Source organism: Lontra canadensis, unplaced genomic scaffold (assembly GCF_010015895.1).
Source record: "Lontra canadensis isolate GAN:19392208 unplaced genomic scaffold, GSC_riverotter_1.0 scaffold53, whole genome shotgun sequence".
NCBI classification, from domain to species: Eukaryota; Metazoa; Chordata; class Mammalia; order Carnivora; family Mustelidae; genus Lontra; species Lontra canadensis.
Genome location: NW_022631047.1, coordinates 22,806 through 43,438, shown reverse-complemented (window position 1 = coordinate 43,438; position 20,633 = coordinate 22,806). Strand labels below are relative to the sequence as shown.

The following is a 20,633-nucleotide window of genomic DNA, read 5'->3' as shown; positions in this document are numbered from 1 at the left end:
TGTCTTTTTGTCTTTCTTTGATTTTCTAAGTTTTATTGTGAAATAATTGGTATTTAAAAATATTTATAAGAAGGAAATGAGGTCAGTCTCATTGTTACAGAGTGGAAAGACTATCTCAAAGGAAAGGAAATGCATGAGAAAGTGATTGGAATTTAAGTGGAAATATATATATATTCAAATATATTTGATATTTGCACATATATCTACATATGTATATATGTATTTCACAGTATTTCTCAAATATCCTCAGTATACTGCTGGCAATAGAAATACAAGTAATGAAACAGAACTCTAGTGAGACTACGTGGATATTCATAGACCTTTGTGGGGCCCTGTTTCTTATTTACTTGTTCTTGATTATGTCTCTAATTTATGATAACACTTTTATCTTTTTTTATTTGCTTGAGAAAAATACAATCTTCCTTGCCCTCTCCATGAAGGCTCGCTTGACTTGCTGGTTCCTTAGGCTGTAAATAAAGGGGTTCAGCATGGGGGCTACTGAGGTGTTTGGCACAGCAACACCCTTGCTCAGAGACACTCTGTCTTTTGCTGCTGGATTAATGTACATGAAAATGCAGCTGCCATAGGAGATGGAGATGACAATCATGTGGGATGAACAGGTGGAAAAGGCCTTTGTCCTCTGACTAGCAGAAGGAAGCCTCAAAATTGTTCTGATGATATATATGTAGGACAGAATTATTAATGCCAAGTGAACAGTAGAGTAAACACAGCACAGGAAAAGCCCACTATCTCTAGGAATTTTGTGTCTGAACAAGAAAGGTGTAGTAAGGGGAAATAATCACAGGTAAAATGGTCTATAACATTGGACTTACAGTAATCAATCTGTATGAACAGCATGATTGATGGGAATATGATTAAGAATGAAGCCAACCAAGAGGCAAAGACAAGGAGTATGCAGACTCTGGGATTCATGATGGTCATGTAATGCAGAGGTTTGCAGATGGCAATGTAACGGTCATAGGCATTGTAGCCAGAGGGTAAAATTCAGTGACTCCCAACAGAATGAAAAAAAAAAAAAAAACAACTGAGCCATGCAATCATTAAAGGAAATGGTTTTATCTCCTGTAATCAGGGTGCCCAGGAACTTGGGTATGCTGACAGTTGTGAATGAAACCTCTAGCAAGGAGAAATTTCTGAGGAAGAAATACATGGGAGTCTGGAGGTGGGAATCCAGCAGGGTAAGGTGATAATGGTCAGGTTCCCAGTGATGCTGAGCATGTAGGTGATGAGCAGAAGGACAAAGATCACCCCTTGAAGCTGTGGGTCATCTGATAATCCCAGGAGGATGAACTCTGTTAGTTCTGTGTGGTTTTTCATTTTTTTCTTCTTTTGTGTAGACTAGAGGAGAAAACACAAACAGAAGGATTAGAGAAAGGGGATTACATATGGGAAGCCGCTGGAATTGGTCTCTGTAAGTAAACTAATTTAATTTAGTTTAATTTAATTTAATTAATTTAATGTAAGAGAACTTTAAGACAACATAATAAAAGTAGGTGACATGTTTAAAGTAAGTTTTTACCGTGTGCCACACTCTGTGTTTTACACAGAATGTTTCTTCACAAAACCTTTATTTCACTGATTGGGAACAGATTCTAAAAAGATTTTAAAAAATCTTATCTGCAATACATAGCCTACATGAGAAGAACAGGAATTTTAACCTAGGTTTCTCTGGATATTTGATAACTGGAATAGAAATGCTTCCTGTTGACTCTTCAGAGTAATTCCCTGAAGGATTCCCTTCCCATTGAGAAAATCTTTGTCCTCTTACCACTGCAAACTGTCTCATTTCCTCATTTCTGTCAACTGAATTAGGTGTATTATTACTTAGTAATATCAGTATTAGTATTAGCATTATTACTTAGAAGTATAACATAGAAAAGACGGTATGTTTGGAAGGAGGTCACTCAAATGGGGATGTGACCAAAATTTGAAAGTCAGTGAAGTTCAATTTTTAACATTGTGACAAAATTCCCAAGTTTTCACTCTGGTTCACATTCTCCTTTTCCAACCTCCTGTGCCTCATCTGAAGCCACAGTTAATGAATTCTTTGACATGATGTCCTCAGACTTTAGAGAGCACAGAGTTGACAGAAGGCATGGTAGAAATTTAGCAAGTTGATCTACACATTCATGGGCTAAAGAAACAATGTATTTATATCTAAAATTATTTTATAGAACATTTTTTCCTTCAGAGTTTCTTCTATCTAAATGTTGTTGGTATTATTCTTTATATATGAATTCTGCTTTCTATCCCATATTATCATTTTATATTTTTCCTTTTATCTACATGAGTATTCAGTTATAGAAGCTTTATTATATCAACACCTTGGAGTATAGGATAAGACAGCACATGAAATCCCTTTATATTCTTTTCCTGAATAATAATAACAATAATAATACAATGCATTTTAAAGTGAAGCTAAATTTTTCTCAATACATCAAACCAGTCCATTATCATATCCCTCATTCTGTGCATTCTCACTAAATAGTAGAGTGTTCAATTCAGAGTCATGAAGGAAATTTTGCAATAGGATATTTAGTTTAAGATGAAGAATTTTTGATTACTGGTATATAATACATCATAGTACTGTGAAGTTTCTTGCTCTTTTTTCCCCTTACATGTCTGAGTTCTCTTTTCACTCACTTCACACTGTTTAGCAAAAAAATATTGCTGTTGGTTATTTAAGGCAAATTCCAATGCTACTGAGAAAGCTTATGAAAGTCACAGGAAATGAATATTTCTTTTGCTATTTCTCAGGACTGGAGGAAGCAGGCTGAAGAGCTTTTAAACAGACATCACAGTGACATATTTTGTAATCAAACTTATGGCAATTCTAGTGTATGATCGATATTTCAATCATAAAAGTCATTGGTCTCAATAAACAATCCTCTATAATTAACACTGTGTGTACACTCTTTGATCTGTAAGTTTTTTCTTCTTCTGATGTTTTTGGTAGAGTGATGAAAAATATATCCAAGACTCTAAAACATCATTTCAAGCTTTTCTTCCTAACTACTTATCCTCGTTTATTTTACCCAGTCACATGTAACTTATGTTCACAAGATTTGTAGTCCCATTTGCTCCTTTCTTTTCAATGAATTCCACTCTGTCATGGATATCTAATTGTTGAATAGAGTGTGTCTTTCATTGAAAGTGAAACAATTTCATTGTTTATACAATATGATATATTTATACAATATATCATATTGTATAAACAGCTACTTGCTATTTTGTTAAATAAAATACTGGAAATTATTTTTAGGACACTTCTGCAATTCCATATACATTTTGAAAAAAGAATAATAGCATTCCCCAGATTGTCCAATTTAAAAAAACAAGAATTTTTAAAACCTACTAAAGATGAAGAGATTGTTTTCTTTACTTTTGTAACAATTAGAAGTGGTAAAAAGCACCATGATTCCACAATATAATTGGAAATTAACTTTATCATCCTGCACTCTCCTCTTAATTTAAAGAGAGAGAATTCTTTACTTCTGTGTGCTAAATTCTCTCTTCATAAGTTAAAACTCCTTAAAGAAAGTTGTGAACACATATATTCAAGGAAATTTTCACCCACAAATTAGTACACAATTTTCCAATTCTTTTTCTCTCTCACTTGACACTCCTTTTCTTGGTGTTAGATTCAGATGTGAGGCTAATTTGTCAAAGAAGAGAACAAAATATTGGTTTAATGTGGGATCTTGAGTAACAATTCGGTTTTATAACAACCACTAACTGTTTTTTCTGGAATGATTCACTCCATTCCTGACCATGTTTGCTGACAGCTAATGTCATGCAAGAACTTCATAGTGACTGAATATAAAAAATCTCATGAAGAACCAATTTAGGGTTTTTTTTTTTTTCTCAGATTATTAGTTTAGTAATGTCTCAGAATATTCCTCAAATTGGTTCAGAATCTTGTTTCCCTGAGTCCCCTGGAAAAAAAAAAAAAAGAATCACCTTGTTTTTTTCCTAATAGAAAGGGAGAATTTGGATCCCAAATCAGATTAAAGCATCAACCAGTATGAATAGGAATAATGAAGGAAAAGCAGTAATCATATAAATTACTCTCAAAATCTGTGGGTTTTCATAGAGATATTCTACATATATCCTGATTATCTCAATTTGTTAACTAGGTATCCATATTTGGGGATAATTTTTAATGTAAAGAAGGAAAGGGATTCTTAAAAAACATAAAGCATTAGAACTTAGTATGTACTTATAATAAGTGATATTGTTGTGGCATTTGTGGGCTTTGCCTTCAAAGAGAAATGTATTAAAAATGCAACTTAGTCACATTATAGTATTGTGACTTTGGACAAGTTACTTAATCTCTCTGAATTTTACTTTTTCCTTCATTTAAAAGTGGGAATAATATGTCATGGAATAATCATGAGGGCTAATTTAAGAAAAAGTAAAATTAAATTATACAAAATTTGTATAAAATGTATTCCCAGATAGTGGTTAATATTATCTTTATTCTCCCAAAAATAAAGTCAATGAACATATTTGAGGAATACAGTCCCACTTTAAACACCAAAACTGGGGCACCTGGGAGCCTCAGTGGGTTGAAGCCTCTGCCTTCAGCTCAGGTCATGATCCCAGGGTCCTGGGATCGAGCCCTGCATTGGGCTCTCTGCTCAGCAGGGAGCCTGCCTCCCCCTCTCTCTCTCTGTCTGCATCTCTGCCTACTTGTGATCTCTGTCTGTCAAATAAATAAAGAAACAACAACAACAACAACAACAACAAAAACAAAGAAAACCCACCAAAACAATTTTTGAGATTGAAAGACTATATGTACTTATCTCATTTACTCAGTATGAGTTATCTCTGTTAATTTGAAGACACTGACAATGAAAGAGATTACGTATAATAAGCAAGATCAGACATCAGATGTTAATTGATAGTAGAATTGTAATTCCTAAGTCTTTCTGCCTGAAACCAGAGCATTTACTATTTATTAAACATGTATTCAATGAGGAAGATCAAATTGAGTGACAATAGTTTTATGAAAATTAATAGAGGAATAAATTATTATGACAAGCAGGAAAGGTAACCTACTCATTTTTCATAATCCTTGATAAATACAGCTGACATAAGCAACCCAAATTATTCTATGAATTCCAATGAAAAGTTAAGATAAACATTAATGAATCAGTGCTAAGGAAAAGAAATTTTCCATTGGCTACATCTTTATAATCTCACCTCTATTTGTCACAAAAATGACATCATCAGCTGGTTGAAATGGTTAAAAAAAAAAGGAAATTGATAACTATTTCAGTTTTAGGTTAAGAGATTCAGTATTTTAAAAATCAGTCTTTCTCAATACATTGGAGTTACTTTATTTCTGTAGCCAATATTCTTTTACACATTTTTCACTGTAGCTATGGGAGCAAAAATAGTGAAGAGAAGTTAGATTTGGAGTTACTTTGGGCCTTTCTGGAAGAAGATTCTATGTGGATTTTCCCCTGCATAAAGCACACGTTTTATTTACCATATATGCCTATGTCTCAGAGCTAATACTCCAGTGAATTAAATGTGCCAACAAGGACCTAGGGGAAAATACACTAAGGATTGTACAAATGTTATCAACAGTTGCACCAATATTGGAACAAGAAACTTTTGGGATAATGCCCAAAGAGATAGAAAGAGCATAAGAAATCAGCCAGAATAACATGGAATATTTTGCATATAATCTAAATGAGAAAATAACTAAATGTGCACAGCTTTTGGAGGATGTTTCCTGAATTTACTAAATCAGAATTTCTCTCAAGAATAGAATCTTCCATTTCTTCTTTTGCTGAGTAAAATACTGAGACAACTTAATCTTATATGAAAACATTACATTTCTATCATATACTAAAACATCTCCATAAAAGTGGCTCTCCAAGCTAGTAGGTATCAAATAAATTATTCAAATCACTGAATATAGAATGATAACAAAAATGGGAAAAGAATATGCAGGGAATGATCCCAGTCTTTTGGTACTGGTTGAAAACTGATTTGTGACCCAAGATATGATCTATTCTGGAGAATGTTCCATGTTCACTAGAGAAGAATGTGTATCTGTTGTTTTGGGATGGAATGTTCTGAATATACCTATGATGTCCATCCAGTGTGTCATCCAGTGTGTCAATAAAAGGCCTTTATTTCCTTGTTGATATTTTGATGGGATGATCTGTCCATTTTAGTGAGGGAGGTGTTAAAGTGCCCTTCTATTATTGTATTATTGTTGAGTGTTTCTTTGATTTTGTTATTTATTGGTTTATTTAGTTGGCTGCTCCCATGTTAGGGCCATAGATATTTAAAATTGTTAGATCCTTTTGTTGTACAGACCTTTGAGTATGATATAGTGTCCTTCCTCACCTCTTATTGCTGTCTTTAGCTTAAAATCTAATTTATCTGATAAACGGATTGCCACCTCAGCTTTCTTTTGATGTCCATTAGCATGGTACATTGTTTTTCACCCCCTCACTTTAAATCTGGAGGTGTCTTTGGGCCTAAAATGAGTTTCTTGTAGAGAGCATACTGATATGTCTCGGTGTTTTTATCCATTCTGATACCCTGTGTCTTTTGATTGGGGTATTTGGGCCATTTACATTCAGGGTAATGATTGAAAGATATGAATTTAGACATGCTATGCCATTGTATTGCCTGTAAGGCGACTGTTACTGTATATTGTCTCTGTTCCTTTCTGGTCTACTACTTTTAGGCTCTCTCTTTGCTTAAAGGACCTCTTTCACTATTTCCTATAGAGCTCATTTGGTGTTTACAAATTCTTTTAGTTTTTGTTTGTCCTGGAAGCTTTTTATCTCTCCTTCTATTTTCAATGATAGCCTAGCTGGATATAGTATTCTTAGCTGCATGTTTTTCTCATTTAGTGCTCTGAATATATCATGCCAGTCCTTTGTGGCCTGTCAGGTCTCTGTAGATAAGTCTCCTGCCAACCTAATATTTTTACCATTGTTTATTACAGACTTCTTGTCCTGGGCTGCTTTCAGGATTTTCTCTTTGTCACTAAGACTTGTAAGTTTTACCATTAAATGATGGGCTGTGGACCTATTCTTATTGATTTTGAGGGGGAATCTCTGTGACTCCTGGATTTTGATGCTTGTTCCCTTTGCCAAATTAGGGAAATTCTTTGCTATAATTTGCTCCAATATACCTTCTGGCCCCCTCTCTCTTTCTTCTTCTTCTGGAAACCCAATTATTCTAGTATTGTTTCATCTTATGGTATCATTTAAATCTCAAATTCTCCCTTCGTGGTCCAGTAGTAGTTTGTCTCTCTTTTGCTCAGCTTCATTATTCTCCATCACTTGGTCTTCTATATCACTAATTCTCTCTTCTGCCTCATTTATTCTAGCAGCAAGAGCCTCTATTTTTTATTGCACCTCATTAATAGCTTTTTTGATTTCAACTTCATTAGATTTTAGTTCTTTTATTACTCCTGAAAGGGATTTTATTTCTCTAGAAAGGGATTCTCTAATATTTTCCATGCTTTTTTCAAGCCCAGCTAGCACCTTGATGATCCTCAATCTGTGCTCTAGTTCTGACATATTACTAACGTCCATATTGATTAGGTTCCTAGCATATAATACTGACTCTTGTTCTTTTTTTTTTTTTTTTTGTGGTGCATTTTTCTGCCTTGTCATTTTGTCCAGATAAGAATAGTTGAATGAGAGGACAAAATACTAAAAGTATAGCTATGACTCCAGAAAAATATACACTAACCGAATCAGAAGAGACCTGAATGTTGGGGGGGGGGGGGAAAAAAGGGGGAAAAAAAGAAAAAAAATATATTTTATACTGCTGAATAGAACAGAACCACACATTTGATTTTGGTGTATTTTTTTCTGTTAGAAGAAACTACCTCCCAAAATTTAAAAAAAAGAAAAAAACATATAAATACATATATATATACACACACATATATACAAAATATATATATGTATATGTATATATGTATATGTGTATATATATATATATATATATATATACAGAAAAGGGTATGCATGATGAAGGGATGGAATATGACTGTAAAGATGAAAATTAAAAAAGATTCTAGGGGAGGAGTCAAGATGGCAGAGGAGTAGCAGGCTGTTCAGGTCGCAGGAGTTCAGTTAGATAGTTATCAAACCAGGTTGCAGGAGTTCAATTAGATAGTTATCAAACCATCCAAAAACCTACAAATCCAACAGGAGATCAAAGAGAAGAAGAGAAGAAATTTTAGAAACAAAATTGACTCCTTTCTGGAAGGTAGGACCTGTGGTAGAAGTGAATCCAAAATGATAGGAAGATAGACCATGGGGGGAGGGGCCAGCTCCTGGCAAGTGGCAGAGCAACAGAGCACAAAATCAGAACTTTTAAAAGTCTATTCTACTGAGGGACATCACTCCAGAGGCTAAGTGGGAGTGGAGCCCTCGTGAGGACAGTGTGGTCTCAGGTCCCACAGGGTCACAGAAAGATCGGGGGTGTCTGACTGTAGCAGAGTGTGCAGGTGTTAGAGCAGGGAAGCCAACTATAGAGACAGAGCCAAAGAGTGAGCTCTCAGCTCAGGGTTACCTTAAACTGTGATCTGTGGCATGGTCAGGCCACTGTTCTTTGAGCAGGGCCTCCACAAGTGGCAGATCCAGGGAGACCCCCCTGAAAGAGCAGAGTGGCAGGAATCTGATGGGTTTGGAGACTCCAAATGGGGTTGTGTGCCAGAGACAGAAACACTCAGTCACAGGTTGGGTGAGCCCTGAGATGGATGGAGACCATGGAGACGGCAGTGATTGAGTACTTTTCTCGAGGGCACACTGAGGAGTGGGGCCCCAAGCTCTTGGCTCCTCCAGGCTGAAGATTGGTTGGCTGCCATTTTCATTCCCATTCTCCAGAGCTCTATAGAAAGCATTCAGGGAACAAAAGTTCCCAAGAGTGAACCCGAGCAGATTATTTAGCCCAGCCCCTGGCAAGGGTGGTGCAATTCCACCTTGGGCAAAGACACTTGAGAATCACTACAACAGGTCCCTCACCCAGAACATCAGCAAGAACATCCAGCCAAGAAAAAGCTCACTGATGAAGGAGAACAATGGATTCCAGAGGAAGGGAAAGCAAAACATGGAATTCATAGCTTTCATGCAAAGTTAATTAATTTTTTTTATTTTATTTTTTCTTATTCCAATTTTTTTAACTTTTATTCTTTCCCCTTTTAACATTTTTTAACTAGTTTATCTTAACAATACCTTTCTTAAAAAAATCTTTTTGAACATTTATTATTATAGTTATATTTTATCCTTCACTGTATTTAACTTTACTTTTTGTATACATATAGAGTTTTTCTTCCAAAAAATTTTGGGATACAACTTCTTCTAATGGATCAAAATATACCCTAAATCTAGCACAGGGCTTTGTTTTAGTCTCCAGCCTGAGTAAATTCTCTCCACTTTCTTTTTCTTTCCTTTCCCAACCAACTTATCCTATGAAGTCCTTTTTTCGAATTTTTAAAAAATTTTCATCCTTACACTTGTATTCCATCCCTTCATCATGTTTACCCTAATTTTTGTGTATATATACACACACACGCGCGCGCACACACACACACATATATATTTTTCTTTCTTTAAAATTTTGGGAGGTAATTTCTTCTAACAGACGAAAATCATCCAAAATCAAGTGTGTGACTCTGTTTTATTCACCAGTCTAATATATATGTGTATGTATATATATATGTGTGTGTGTGTGTGTGTAAACAAATGAAAATGAAAATGAAAGCATAACTCTTCAAAATCTTTGAGAACAGCAAAGGCGGTCCTGAGAGGAAATTATGTAGCAATACAGGCCTTTCTCAAGAAACAAGAAATTTCTCAAGTATACAACTTAACCTTACACCTAAAGGAGCTGGAGAGAGAACAGCAAAGAAAGCATAAACACAGCAGAAGAGAAATATTAAAGATCAGAGCAGAAATCAATGAAATAGAAACCAAAAAAACAATAGAACAAACCAACAAAACTAGGAGCTGGTTCTTTGAAAGAATTAATAAGTTTGAAAAACCCCTGGCCAGACTTATCAAAAAGAAAAGAGAAAGGACCCCAATAAATAAAATCATGAATGAAAGAGGAGAGATCACAACCAACACCAAAGAAATACAAACAATTATAAGAACATATTATGAGCAACTATACACCAGCAGATTTGATAACCTGGAAGAAATGGATGCATTTGTAGAGACATATAAACTACTACAACTGAACCAGGAAGAAATAGAAAAAATGAACAGATCCATAGCCAGTAAGGAGATTGAAGCAGTCATCAAGAATCTTCCAAAAAAACAAGAGCCCAGGGCCAGAGAGCTTCCCAGGGGAAGCATTTATAGAAGAAGCCAAACTCTCACCCTTTGCAGATGATATGATACTTTCTGTGGAAAACCCAAAAGACTCCACTCCAGATCTGCTAGAACCTGTATAGGAATTCAGTAAAAAGTGTCAGGATATAAAATCAATGAACAGAAATCAGTTGCATTTCTATACACCAACAACAAGACAGAAGAAAGAGAAATTAAGGAGTCAATCCCATTTACAATTGCACCCCAAACTATAAGATACCTAGGAATAAACCTAACCAAAGAGGCAAAGAATCTGTACTCAGAAAACTATAAAGTACTCATGAAAGAAATTGAGAAGACACAAAGAAATGAAAAATGTTCCATGCTCATGGATTGGAAGAACAAATATTGTGAAAATGTCTATGCTAACTAGAGTGAGCTACAAGTTTAATGCAATCCCTATCAAAAGACCATCATTTTTTTTTTTTTCAAAGAAATGGAACAAATAATCCTAAACCTTGTATGGAACCACAAAGGCCTCAAATAGCCAGAGGAATGTTGAAAAAGCAAGCCAAAGTTGGTGGCATCACAATTCCAGACTTCAAGTTCTGTTACAAAGCTGTCATCATCAACACAGTATGGTACTGTCACAAAAACAGACACATAGATCAATGGAACAGAATAGAGAGTCCAGAGATTGATCTTCAACTCTATGGTCAACTAATCTTCGACAAAGCAGGAAAGAATGTCCAATGGAAAAAAGACAGCCTCTTCAATAAATGGTGTTGGGAAAATTGGACAGCCACATGTGGAAAAATGAAACTGGACCATGTCCCTACACCACACACAATAATACACTCCAAATGGATGAAGGACCTCAATGTGAGAAAGGAATCCATCAAAATTCCTGAGGAGAACACAGGCAGCAACTCTTCAACCTCAGCTGCAGCAACTTCTTCCTAGAAACATCACCAAAGGCAAGAAAAGGAAGGGCAAAAATGAACTATTGGGACTTTATCAAGATCAAAACTTCTGCACAGCTTAGCCTCTGGAGCAATGTCCCTCAGTGGAATAGACTTCTAAAATTCCAATTTTGTGTTCTGTTGCTCTCTCACTTGTCAGGGGCTGGCCCCTCCCCCCCCATGGTCTATCTTCCTGTATGTTGCCTTGGATTCACTTCTCTGAACCTCCTACCTTCTGGAAAGTGGTTAATTTTCTGTTCCTAGAACTGCTGATCTTTTTCTCTTCTTTCTCCTGTTGAGTTTGTAGGTGTTCAGAATGGTTTGATGACTATCTACCTGAACTCCTGGGACCTGATGATATTTTGGTCTCCTACTCCTCCACCATCTTCTCCTCCCCTTCTATATGCCAAGTATTATACTCAGAGTTAGTATCCTCCCTGACTATACTATAATACTATAATACTATAATAATATAATTATATACAGATAAGATAAGGTTAGTAAAAACACCAGTAAAACTGTGCTTATTATAGTAAAGCTATGCAAAATTTGCAGATCTTACAGCATTTCATATATATATATATATATATATACACACAAACACACACACACATATATGTATGTATGCGAGCAAACACAAAATTTTGTGTTGTTTTTCAAGTTGGACTATTATATTGACTGTTATAGCTCGACCTTAGGAAAATCATTCAACATATCTAACATCAATTCACACGTTGGTAAAAAAGGATAATCATGTCTAATTTGTCATACAGCTGTGAAGATTAAATATGATATGGTATGGAACATACCTTGTCTTGCATATGACACAAAATATATGTTCTCTATAGAAGAGTTGCTATTTATGAAATTCCTATCAAACTTTTAGTTGGCGTAAGAGTGGTTGCCTTGGGGTGCCTGGGTGGCTCAGTTGGTTAAGTGGCCAACTTTTGATTTCTGCTTGGGTCATGATATCAGAGTCTTGAGATCAAGCCCTGTGTCAGGCTCCATGCCCAGAGCAGAGTCTGCTTGTCCCTCTCCCTCTGCTCCTCTCCTCGACCCTGCACATCCTCTCTCTCTCTGTCTCTCTCTCTGTCTCTAAAATAAATAAATAAATAACATTTTTTTTAAATAAAAAAATAGTGGCTGCCTAAATATTTATCTGTTATATATTTTTATAAAAAATAATGCATAAAATAAGAAGACCTAATAAAACAAGATGTAATTACCTGACTTCATATCTAGAAAACATAGGATATATGACTTTCAGATAATTCATAAGTCGTAACATATGTATCCAAGTTTACTAACTGAATGGGAAGAATTGGACAGGCACTACAGATAGTGGGCAAAAACAATGGTGATGTACCTGATGATTCAGGTAACTTTTAAAAGGAAAAATAATTTTATATCAATGAGAGAAAATAATTTAAAATAAATTGAAACAATATCTACTTTAAGTCATTACAGTATAAAATATTTTTTACTGAAGTTTATTTGACACACAGTATTACATTAGTTTCAGTTGTACAACATAACATTTCAAGAAGTCCATACATTATGCTGTGCTCACCACAAGTGCAGCTGCCATCTGTCACCACTCAGAGCTATTAAAATAGCACTGACTACATTCCTTATGCGGTACCTTCTATTCCTGTGACTTGTTTATTCCATAATTGAAAGTCTGTACATTCTACTCCCCTTCACACATTTTGCCTATCACTCCCCCTTCCTTCTGGCAACCATTGGTTTGTTCTATGTATTTATGGATCTCTTTCAGTTTCGTTTGCTTCTTTACTCATTGCTTTGTTTTATTTTTGCAATTCCAAATATAAGTGAAATCATATGGTATCTGTCTTTCTCTGTCTGACTTATTTCATTTAGCAAAACATCCTCTAGATCAATCCACATTGTTGCTAGTGGCAGGTTTGTATGTTTTTTTTATGGCTGAGTAATATTCTGTTATATATGTCACAACATCTTTATCCTTTCCTCTGTCAATATACACTTGGATTGCTTCTGTATCTTGACTATTATGAATAATGTGGCACAAAATACAGGGGCTATATATTTTTTGGAATTAGTGTTTTTGATAGAACATTTTGATTAATCAAAATAGTTGGCAAATGATTTATGTTCCATAACTACTGGTTTTATATTCATAATCATAAATCCCTGACATGGAATATACAGATAGTTTTAAAGGAAGACACAATTCATGTTATCATGTTAACACAATTCATGTGTTAATAGTTATTAACACATCTATGTTATCAAGAGTGTTTAGCAAATGAGCTCAGCATTTCCTGTAGCTATGACATGAATATAGGAAGATAATAGAAATGAAATAGAAAATTTCATTTTCTTTTATTGAATCTTCATGATAACATTCATTCATACTACCCCAAACTTTGATTTGTTTGTATGAAATGGTACTTCAAGGACCAAATCTTTGAAGGTCTGTGTACTTTTTGGTCCCTTAGGGTGTAAATAAAAGTGTTTAACATGAGGGCAAAGAATTATTGAGAATAGCTACTTCTTTTGTCACTAATGCCTTTTTTTTTGCAGAAAAATTAGCATATATGGAAATAGAAATGGCAATCATGTGAGTCGAACAAATAGAGAAAAACATTGTTTTTCTCTGACTAGGAGATGTGGTGTATATGTAAGACAAAATCACCAACACCAAAGTAAACAGCAAAGTACCCCAACCAAGCAAAAGCCAGTTACTACAAAGAGCCATGTATCTGAATGAGACAGTTGCAAAAAAGAAAGATAGCCACATGCAAAGTGTTCAATGACATTGGAAACACAGTAATCCAGTTGAGTAATCCAGTATAAGTGGTGGGAAAATGATCAGAAACTTGCCCAGTAATGCACATAGCATAAAACAGGTTACAGAGTTTCCTGTTCTTGATGGTTGTATAATGAAGGGGCTTGCAAATGGCAATAATAGTGATCAAAGGACATGGCAATTAGAATTTGAAATTCAGTTACTCCCATGAAAATAAAGAATAGTTGGGCGACACAAATGTTATTGGAAATGATATTATCCCTGGTGATTATTACCCCCCAGAAATCAAGGAATACATGTAATTGTAAATGAGATTTCTAAGAAACAGAAGTTCTAGCTAAGAAATACAGAGGCCTCTGTAGATGAGAGCTCACCCAAATTAGGGTGATGATAGTCAGGTTTCCATTGACACTTAACATGTTTGTGATAAATAGGCAGAGTAAAATCAGAATCAGAAATCAGGATCATCAGAAAGGCATCATCGTGTGGTGGTTTATTTCTTCCTCTTCCATTTTTATTTCTTTTAAAGATATGAGACAACACTGATGAATCCAGAGGACATTACCCTAAGTGAAACAAGTGGAAGGACAACAAAATGCATGATTCCACTTATATGAGGTGTTAAAATCAGTCTATCTCATGGAAATGGAGTAGAATGGTGACTGTCTTAGGATGGAGCAGGGTCAGCAATGGGGAGTTGCTATTAGCTGGTATAAAGATCAGTTTTTTTTTTTTAAAGATTTTATTTATTTATTTGACAGATAGAGATCACAGGTAGGCAGAGAGGCAGGCAGAGAGAGAGAGGAGGAAGCAGGCTCCCCGCTGAGCAAAGAGCCAGATGCGGGGCTCGATCCCAGGACCCCGAGATCATGACCTGAGCTGAAGGCAGAGGCTTTAACCCACTGAGCCACCCACGTGCCCCTAAAGATCAGTTTTGTAAGAAGGATAGGTTTTCAAGATATTGAAGATGAATACTGTTGAAGAACATTGTTTGCTGTACACATTTTGCCTACAGTTAACAATACTATATTGTGCCTTTAAAAATACAAGTGGGCAAATCTCGAGTTAAGTGTTCTCACCACTTTATAAATATAATTTGTGCTTATTCACAACCATAGCAGTTAACTATACAGACCAATGTTAATAATAATAGCTACTATTTATTGATAGCTAATTATGCTATGTGCTTGAAAGGCTCATTCCGATCCCTATGGTACATTTTATATGCCAGATTTATCTGACACCTGATTTACCATTGGGAAAACATATGTTGAGAAGTCATAGAAACCCTAACTTTGTCAACTATTTGCCTTCTTTCACATACTAAATATACTTCAGATAGAATGCAATTGAGAAACCATTCATAAGTTTTCTATTACATTTTGAATACCCTTCAATTTTCTATTACTTATTTTATTTTTTTCTCTATAATTCCTATGCTGTATTTCTAGTTGAATATTTTACACAGAAATCATTAGGAATGGTACAGCATGAATTAGGATTATAGTATATTTTCTATTACTAAATAGTGGCTTATATTATTTAGAATACTTTATTGTATCCATAATTTTCTTTCATTTTCTCTCTCACACACACATACAGAAACACACTTACATCTTTCCAAAATACTTTAGGCACTTAACACCTTAAGTAGAGTGAGTGGAGGAGTATTTTAACAGGTGAAATTCTAACTTTATATGAAATGGAAAATTTTGCTCTGTTATGAAGATTTTATTTTATATAAAACTTAAATGATTTTGCTTTTATAGGCATCAATTAATTTAGACACATGCCCAGTTTCAACCTAGTCCAAAACTAGAAAGGAGCTATACATACGTATTTCAGCATCATCATTAAGCAAAGCTTACACCATGGAATTAGAGAAATCGAACTTATTCTACATATCTAAGACAGTATTTCTTCACTATTTTCTACAGTAGGTGTATGTGTGTGTATGTATGTATGTATGTATGTATGTATGTCTGCATCTACTTGTATATCTACCTATATCTAGTGAGTCATAATGGATTTTGGAAATATGGAGATGTATTTAGCAGCATAGCTACAAAAGTATATATGCTATATATCTATTCTTTTTTTAACAATAGATAAATTATATGAACACACCCTATGTAGTGAGCAATGTTTCATGGTTTTTAAATGAAAGTTTTCACTTTTTTCAAAAAATCATGGCATTTCAAGAATTTCTTTTCCTAGAGAAACTGCAAGATGGTGAAAGGATTTCTGACCAAGATCACTGAAAATCACAAATTATATTTTCTGTATAGAGTAAGGAAAATATCACATCAATAATTACAGTGCCTCCTCCATTCTGTGATAATCATTTGCCTAAACAAAATGCAAAGTAGAACTTTACAAATTAAAACAATTAATAATCAAGATGTTGCAACTAATCAAAGTTTCAGAAGAATGGGAACCAGAAAAAATTGCAAAGTTATTTCATCTGAATGGGAAATATATTGAATGTGCTTATAAACTCTTAGAAAGAAAGAATGAATAAGGATAGCAGGAAGACCACTGTGATTTAAAGGTAGCTCAAATTTCGTGTTTGTATATTTTAAATTGCCCTGTAATGTGTCTAATTTGTAAAACCATAACATTTCATTTGCTTGAGAAAAATACAATCTTCCTTGCCCTGTCCATGAAGGCTCGCTTGACTTGCTGATTCCTTAGGCTGTAAATAAAGGGGTTCAGCATCGGGGCTACTGAGGTGTTTAGCACAGCAACACCCTTGCTAAGAGACTCTCTGTCTTTTGCTGAGGGTTTAATATACATGAAAATGCAGCTGCCATAGGAGATGGAGATGACAATCATGTGGGATGAACAGGTGGAAAAGGCCTTTGTCCTCTGACTAGCAGAAGGAATCCTCAAAATTGTTCTGATGATATATATGTAGGACAGAATTATTATTACCAAGGTGAACATTAAAGTAAACAGAGACCAGGAAAACCCCATTATCTCTAGGAATTTTGTGTCTGAACAAGAAAGTTGCAGCAGGGGGTAAAAATCACAGGTAAAATGGTCAATAATATTAGACCTACAGTAATTAAGGTTTAAGAGCAACATGAGTGCAGGGAATACAATTAAGAATGAAATCAGCCATGAGGAGAAGACAAGGAGTATGCAGACTCTGGGATTCATGATGGTCATGTAATGCAGAGGTTTGCAGATGGCAATATAACGGTCATAGGACATGGCAGCCAGGAGGTAAAATTCAGTGACTCCCAAAAGAATGAAAAAAAAGAACTGAGCAATGCAATCATTAAAGGAAATGGTTTTATCTCCTGTAATCAGAGTGCTTAGGAACTTGGGTATGCTAACAGTGGTGAATGAAACCTCTAATAAGGAGAAGTTTCTGAGGAAGAAATACATGGGTGTCTGGAGGTGAGCATCCAGCAGGGTAAGAGTGATAATGGTCAGGTTCCCAGTGATACTGAGTATGTAGGTGATGAACAGAAAGACAAAGATCACTCCCTGAAGCTGTGGGTCATCTGACAATCCCAGGAGGATGAACTCTGTTAGTTCTGTGTGGTTTCTCATTCTCCAGTTGCTTATTTGTTGTTCTCCTGCCAGACTTCTAGGAGAAAACACAAGGAAGAAACTTGAAGAGAGGATTAGCAGAGGTCCAAGTTTGGAGACAGAATTTGGCAAAAAACCTACGTGCTTTCATCTACAGGGGAAATTTTATGAATCTTTGACTGATTCTTCCCAAACCACAAACATCTGTGCTGAAATCTCCTGTGAACTCCCCCACTATGCTGTGCACGTCTGAAAGTTAGGAAGAGTCTGACCTTCATAGCCTTTCCAACACAGTCCAGTGCCTGGAAGTCATATGGGGCTTAAAATAAACATTTGTCTACTTAATTCACTCATTCATTCTGAGTTTGTTCTTGCATCACAAACACCCATCAGGTGAAGTTCTCTAATGTATGCCCAATTCCTGGCTGCATATTACATAGGTTGTGTCTTTGTTTTACAAGGTGTTTCCCCCTTTCTTTTATAAGAAAGGACATGTAGAAGAAGCCCCAACTTTTGATATATAATTAAAAAAAACTTCATTAAACATTATTTCAAAATAGGTTTCATTAAATGTTTTTAGAATGCGTTCTTTAACTTTACTCCTGCTCAGTAACAATACTCTTCCTTCATCAGGGTTAGCTTTTCCTAGGAAGCACTAGTTTCTCATAACACCTGGGAGCCTCAATATGCATTCTCATCAAATAGGCAATATTTGGTTTCATTAGAATTGAATTTCAGTTCAATCCCCAAATTGAAATTTTTGCACTAAATTTACTGGCTTTGGAGATACTGTTTTAAAAAGGCATATTATTACTCTTCCATAGGTAATAATGTGTCAATACACTGCATTTTTAACCTTATTTCAAGTTTTTTTGCATATTCTTTATTTTCTTAACTTTCCTACCAATTTTAACACTTTCTGAAAATGAATAACTTGACTGAATTACACATTTTGGCTACTGATGAAACATTTGAGGGAATGTATGAAGAGCTGTGAAAGAAGGTAGTAATATATACAGAAACGTTTATGTGAGCATTACTGAAAAGGGGTACTTAAAGGCCAGTTTTCTAGGATCATAGAATATAGGCTTAAAACAACTCTACCAAGAGATGATCCAATATCACAGACCTGGGGGAAGCATACTATACTATTATGTAAAAATATTAATGAAAATCAATGGACTATATTCATTTACCAACATCACCTAATGTTTAACAACATTACCAACACAGATGTTATTCATTCATTCATTCATTCCTTCATTTATTTGTTCATTAATTCAGCAGGCTTTGGGGAGAAAAAAACCTCAATGTTAAATAAGGTACATATGATTCCTCAAGCCTGAAGCCACCCCAAGGATGTACTCATGCAGAGTATGAAGGATATCTCTAAGCATTTAGACCATCTTTTTATTTCTGAACACAGATCCATATTTCCCCTGGAAGAACATGGGCTAGGTTCAACAAATTATTTCCCACCGATTCGGTTAAAATCAAGAACCCCTTTGGCATACTCTTTGAGCTATTTAAAATGAAAGTTAGCAATAATACTTCATATTTGTTAAATAAGATGGCCACAAAGTACCTTCAAGTTTCATTCTGAAAATATCACTGTTCCATTCTATATTTAGTCATCAATAATCAAATAAAAAAGGAAAAATACATAAACTCATAACAAGATCATGGTATAAAAATCCTATTAATTTCTTACTTGGGACACTCTAAGGTAAATTGTTATTACAGAAAATTTATGGGCTCTGCAGTTAGAGAAACATGGGCTAAAAATTCAAATGGGCTGTTTAATGGATTTGTGACTTTAGATGGTACTTAATTTCCCTAAGCATCTGTTTTCTCGGTTTACCATAGGTGTAAAATTTCAAGGGCATTTTGGGAATTAATTGAAATAATATAAATGAAAGTGCTGTATAAACCATGTGGCACTAAATATGCTTTAAGAAGAGCTGGTTTATTTATCTTCTTTTAGTTGGAATTGTTTTCCAACTTTGGACAGAATATTCATAGTAACTGTGATTGTACAAAGGCATTATTTATTCAAATGAAATATTAAGGACTTTCATATTCTATCTCACTAACTTTTATGACATCCTGATAGAACTTTATCTTTGTTCCCAAATGAAGCACTAGGGTACTGTGGTTTTGTACCTTAGATATATTTGTGTAGCTAACAAGTATTCAATATATCAGAGACTACCTAAAATTAAAGTCTGTTCTCTTAAAGAAAGTATTACATAACCTATATATTCAATTAGAAACACAGCCACAGAGATGATAATTTCTTCCTTTTATTTGAGAATGAATAAATTATATAATAAAGCAAAATATACTAACATCCTTTTACATTTTAAAAAATAAATCCAGTTGAAAAATGAAATTACAATATATCCTATTTAATCTGACTTAAAGTTGAGCTGATAAGTAATGAAGCAATGACACAGTTTGGGAGACTCCATTGCGTTCTATATGTCCGACTTACCTCTGATTTCATACAGGCTCACTAACATGCAGAATGGCCGGAACATAAAAAATACTAGCAGTTGCCATTGTTGCAGTCCAGGGAAACCAGCATTCCTGAACACATTTCCTCTTAGTGTACCTCTTTGCTTTCTCTTGTTAATGTTTTTGTCCTAAGTTTCCTATTATTTCTTGAGTATAGAGAGTGAGAGAGGAGCAAATGTATGAAAGAGAAAAAAAATCAGAAAGTATTTTAAAACTGTCTGATGTGGTTTCTACACAGATCTTATGTAGCATGAGTTACATAATGTTTTATCTGTTCTCTCTGTGGATGGCTCACAGGGAATAATTCAGTGAATCAAAATTGCCAGAACAGGACTTCACACAAAACACTAAGGAATATAAAACATAATACACATTAGAATTGAGATTTGACAAAGAAGCTTGGGGGAGAGTGTCCAATGAGACAGAAAAAATAACAATGAACAAACAACCATTCTAAATGTGATCTGTTTCTCTTGAGAAACAAACATACTGACAGAA

The 20,633-nt window shown here is 34.9% G+C and overlaps 1 protein-coding gene and 2 pseudogenes across 1 annotated transcript; all 3 read right to left on the bottom strand.

Moving 5' to 3' along the window:
- Positions 1-394: 394 nt before the first annotated feature.
- Positions 395-1,338, bottom strand: LOC116877582 (annotated as a pseudogene).
- Positions 1,339-13,683: 12,345 nt separating this feature from the next.
- Positions 13,684-14,530, bottom strand: LOC116877538 (annotated as a pseudogene).
- A 2,170-nt stretch (positions 14,531-16,700) lies between these two features.
- Positions 16,701-17,639, bottom strand: LOC116877581 (olfactory receptor 6C1-like). Its single transcript, XM_032874343.1, has one exon. The coding sequence runs from the start codon at positions 17,637-17,639 to the stop codon at positions 16,701-16,703; it is 939 nt and encodes a 312-aa protein (XP_032730234.1).
- Positions 17,640-20,633: the final 2,994 nt, after the last annotated feature.

Excerpts from the sequence above, each read along its gene's own strand:
- LOC116877581 (XM_032874343.1), bottom strand. The coding sequence starts at position 17,639 with ATGAGAAACCACACAGAACTAACAGAGTTCATCCTCCTGGGATTGTCA.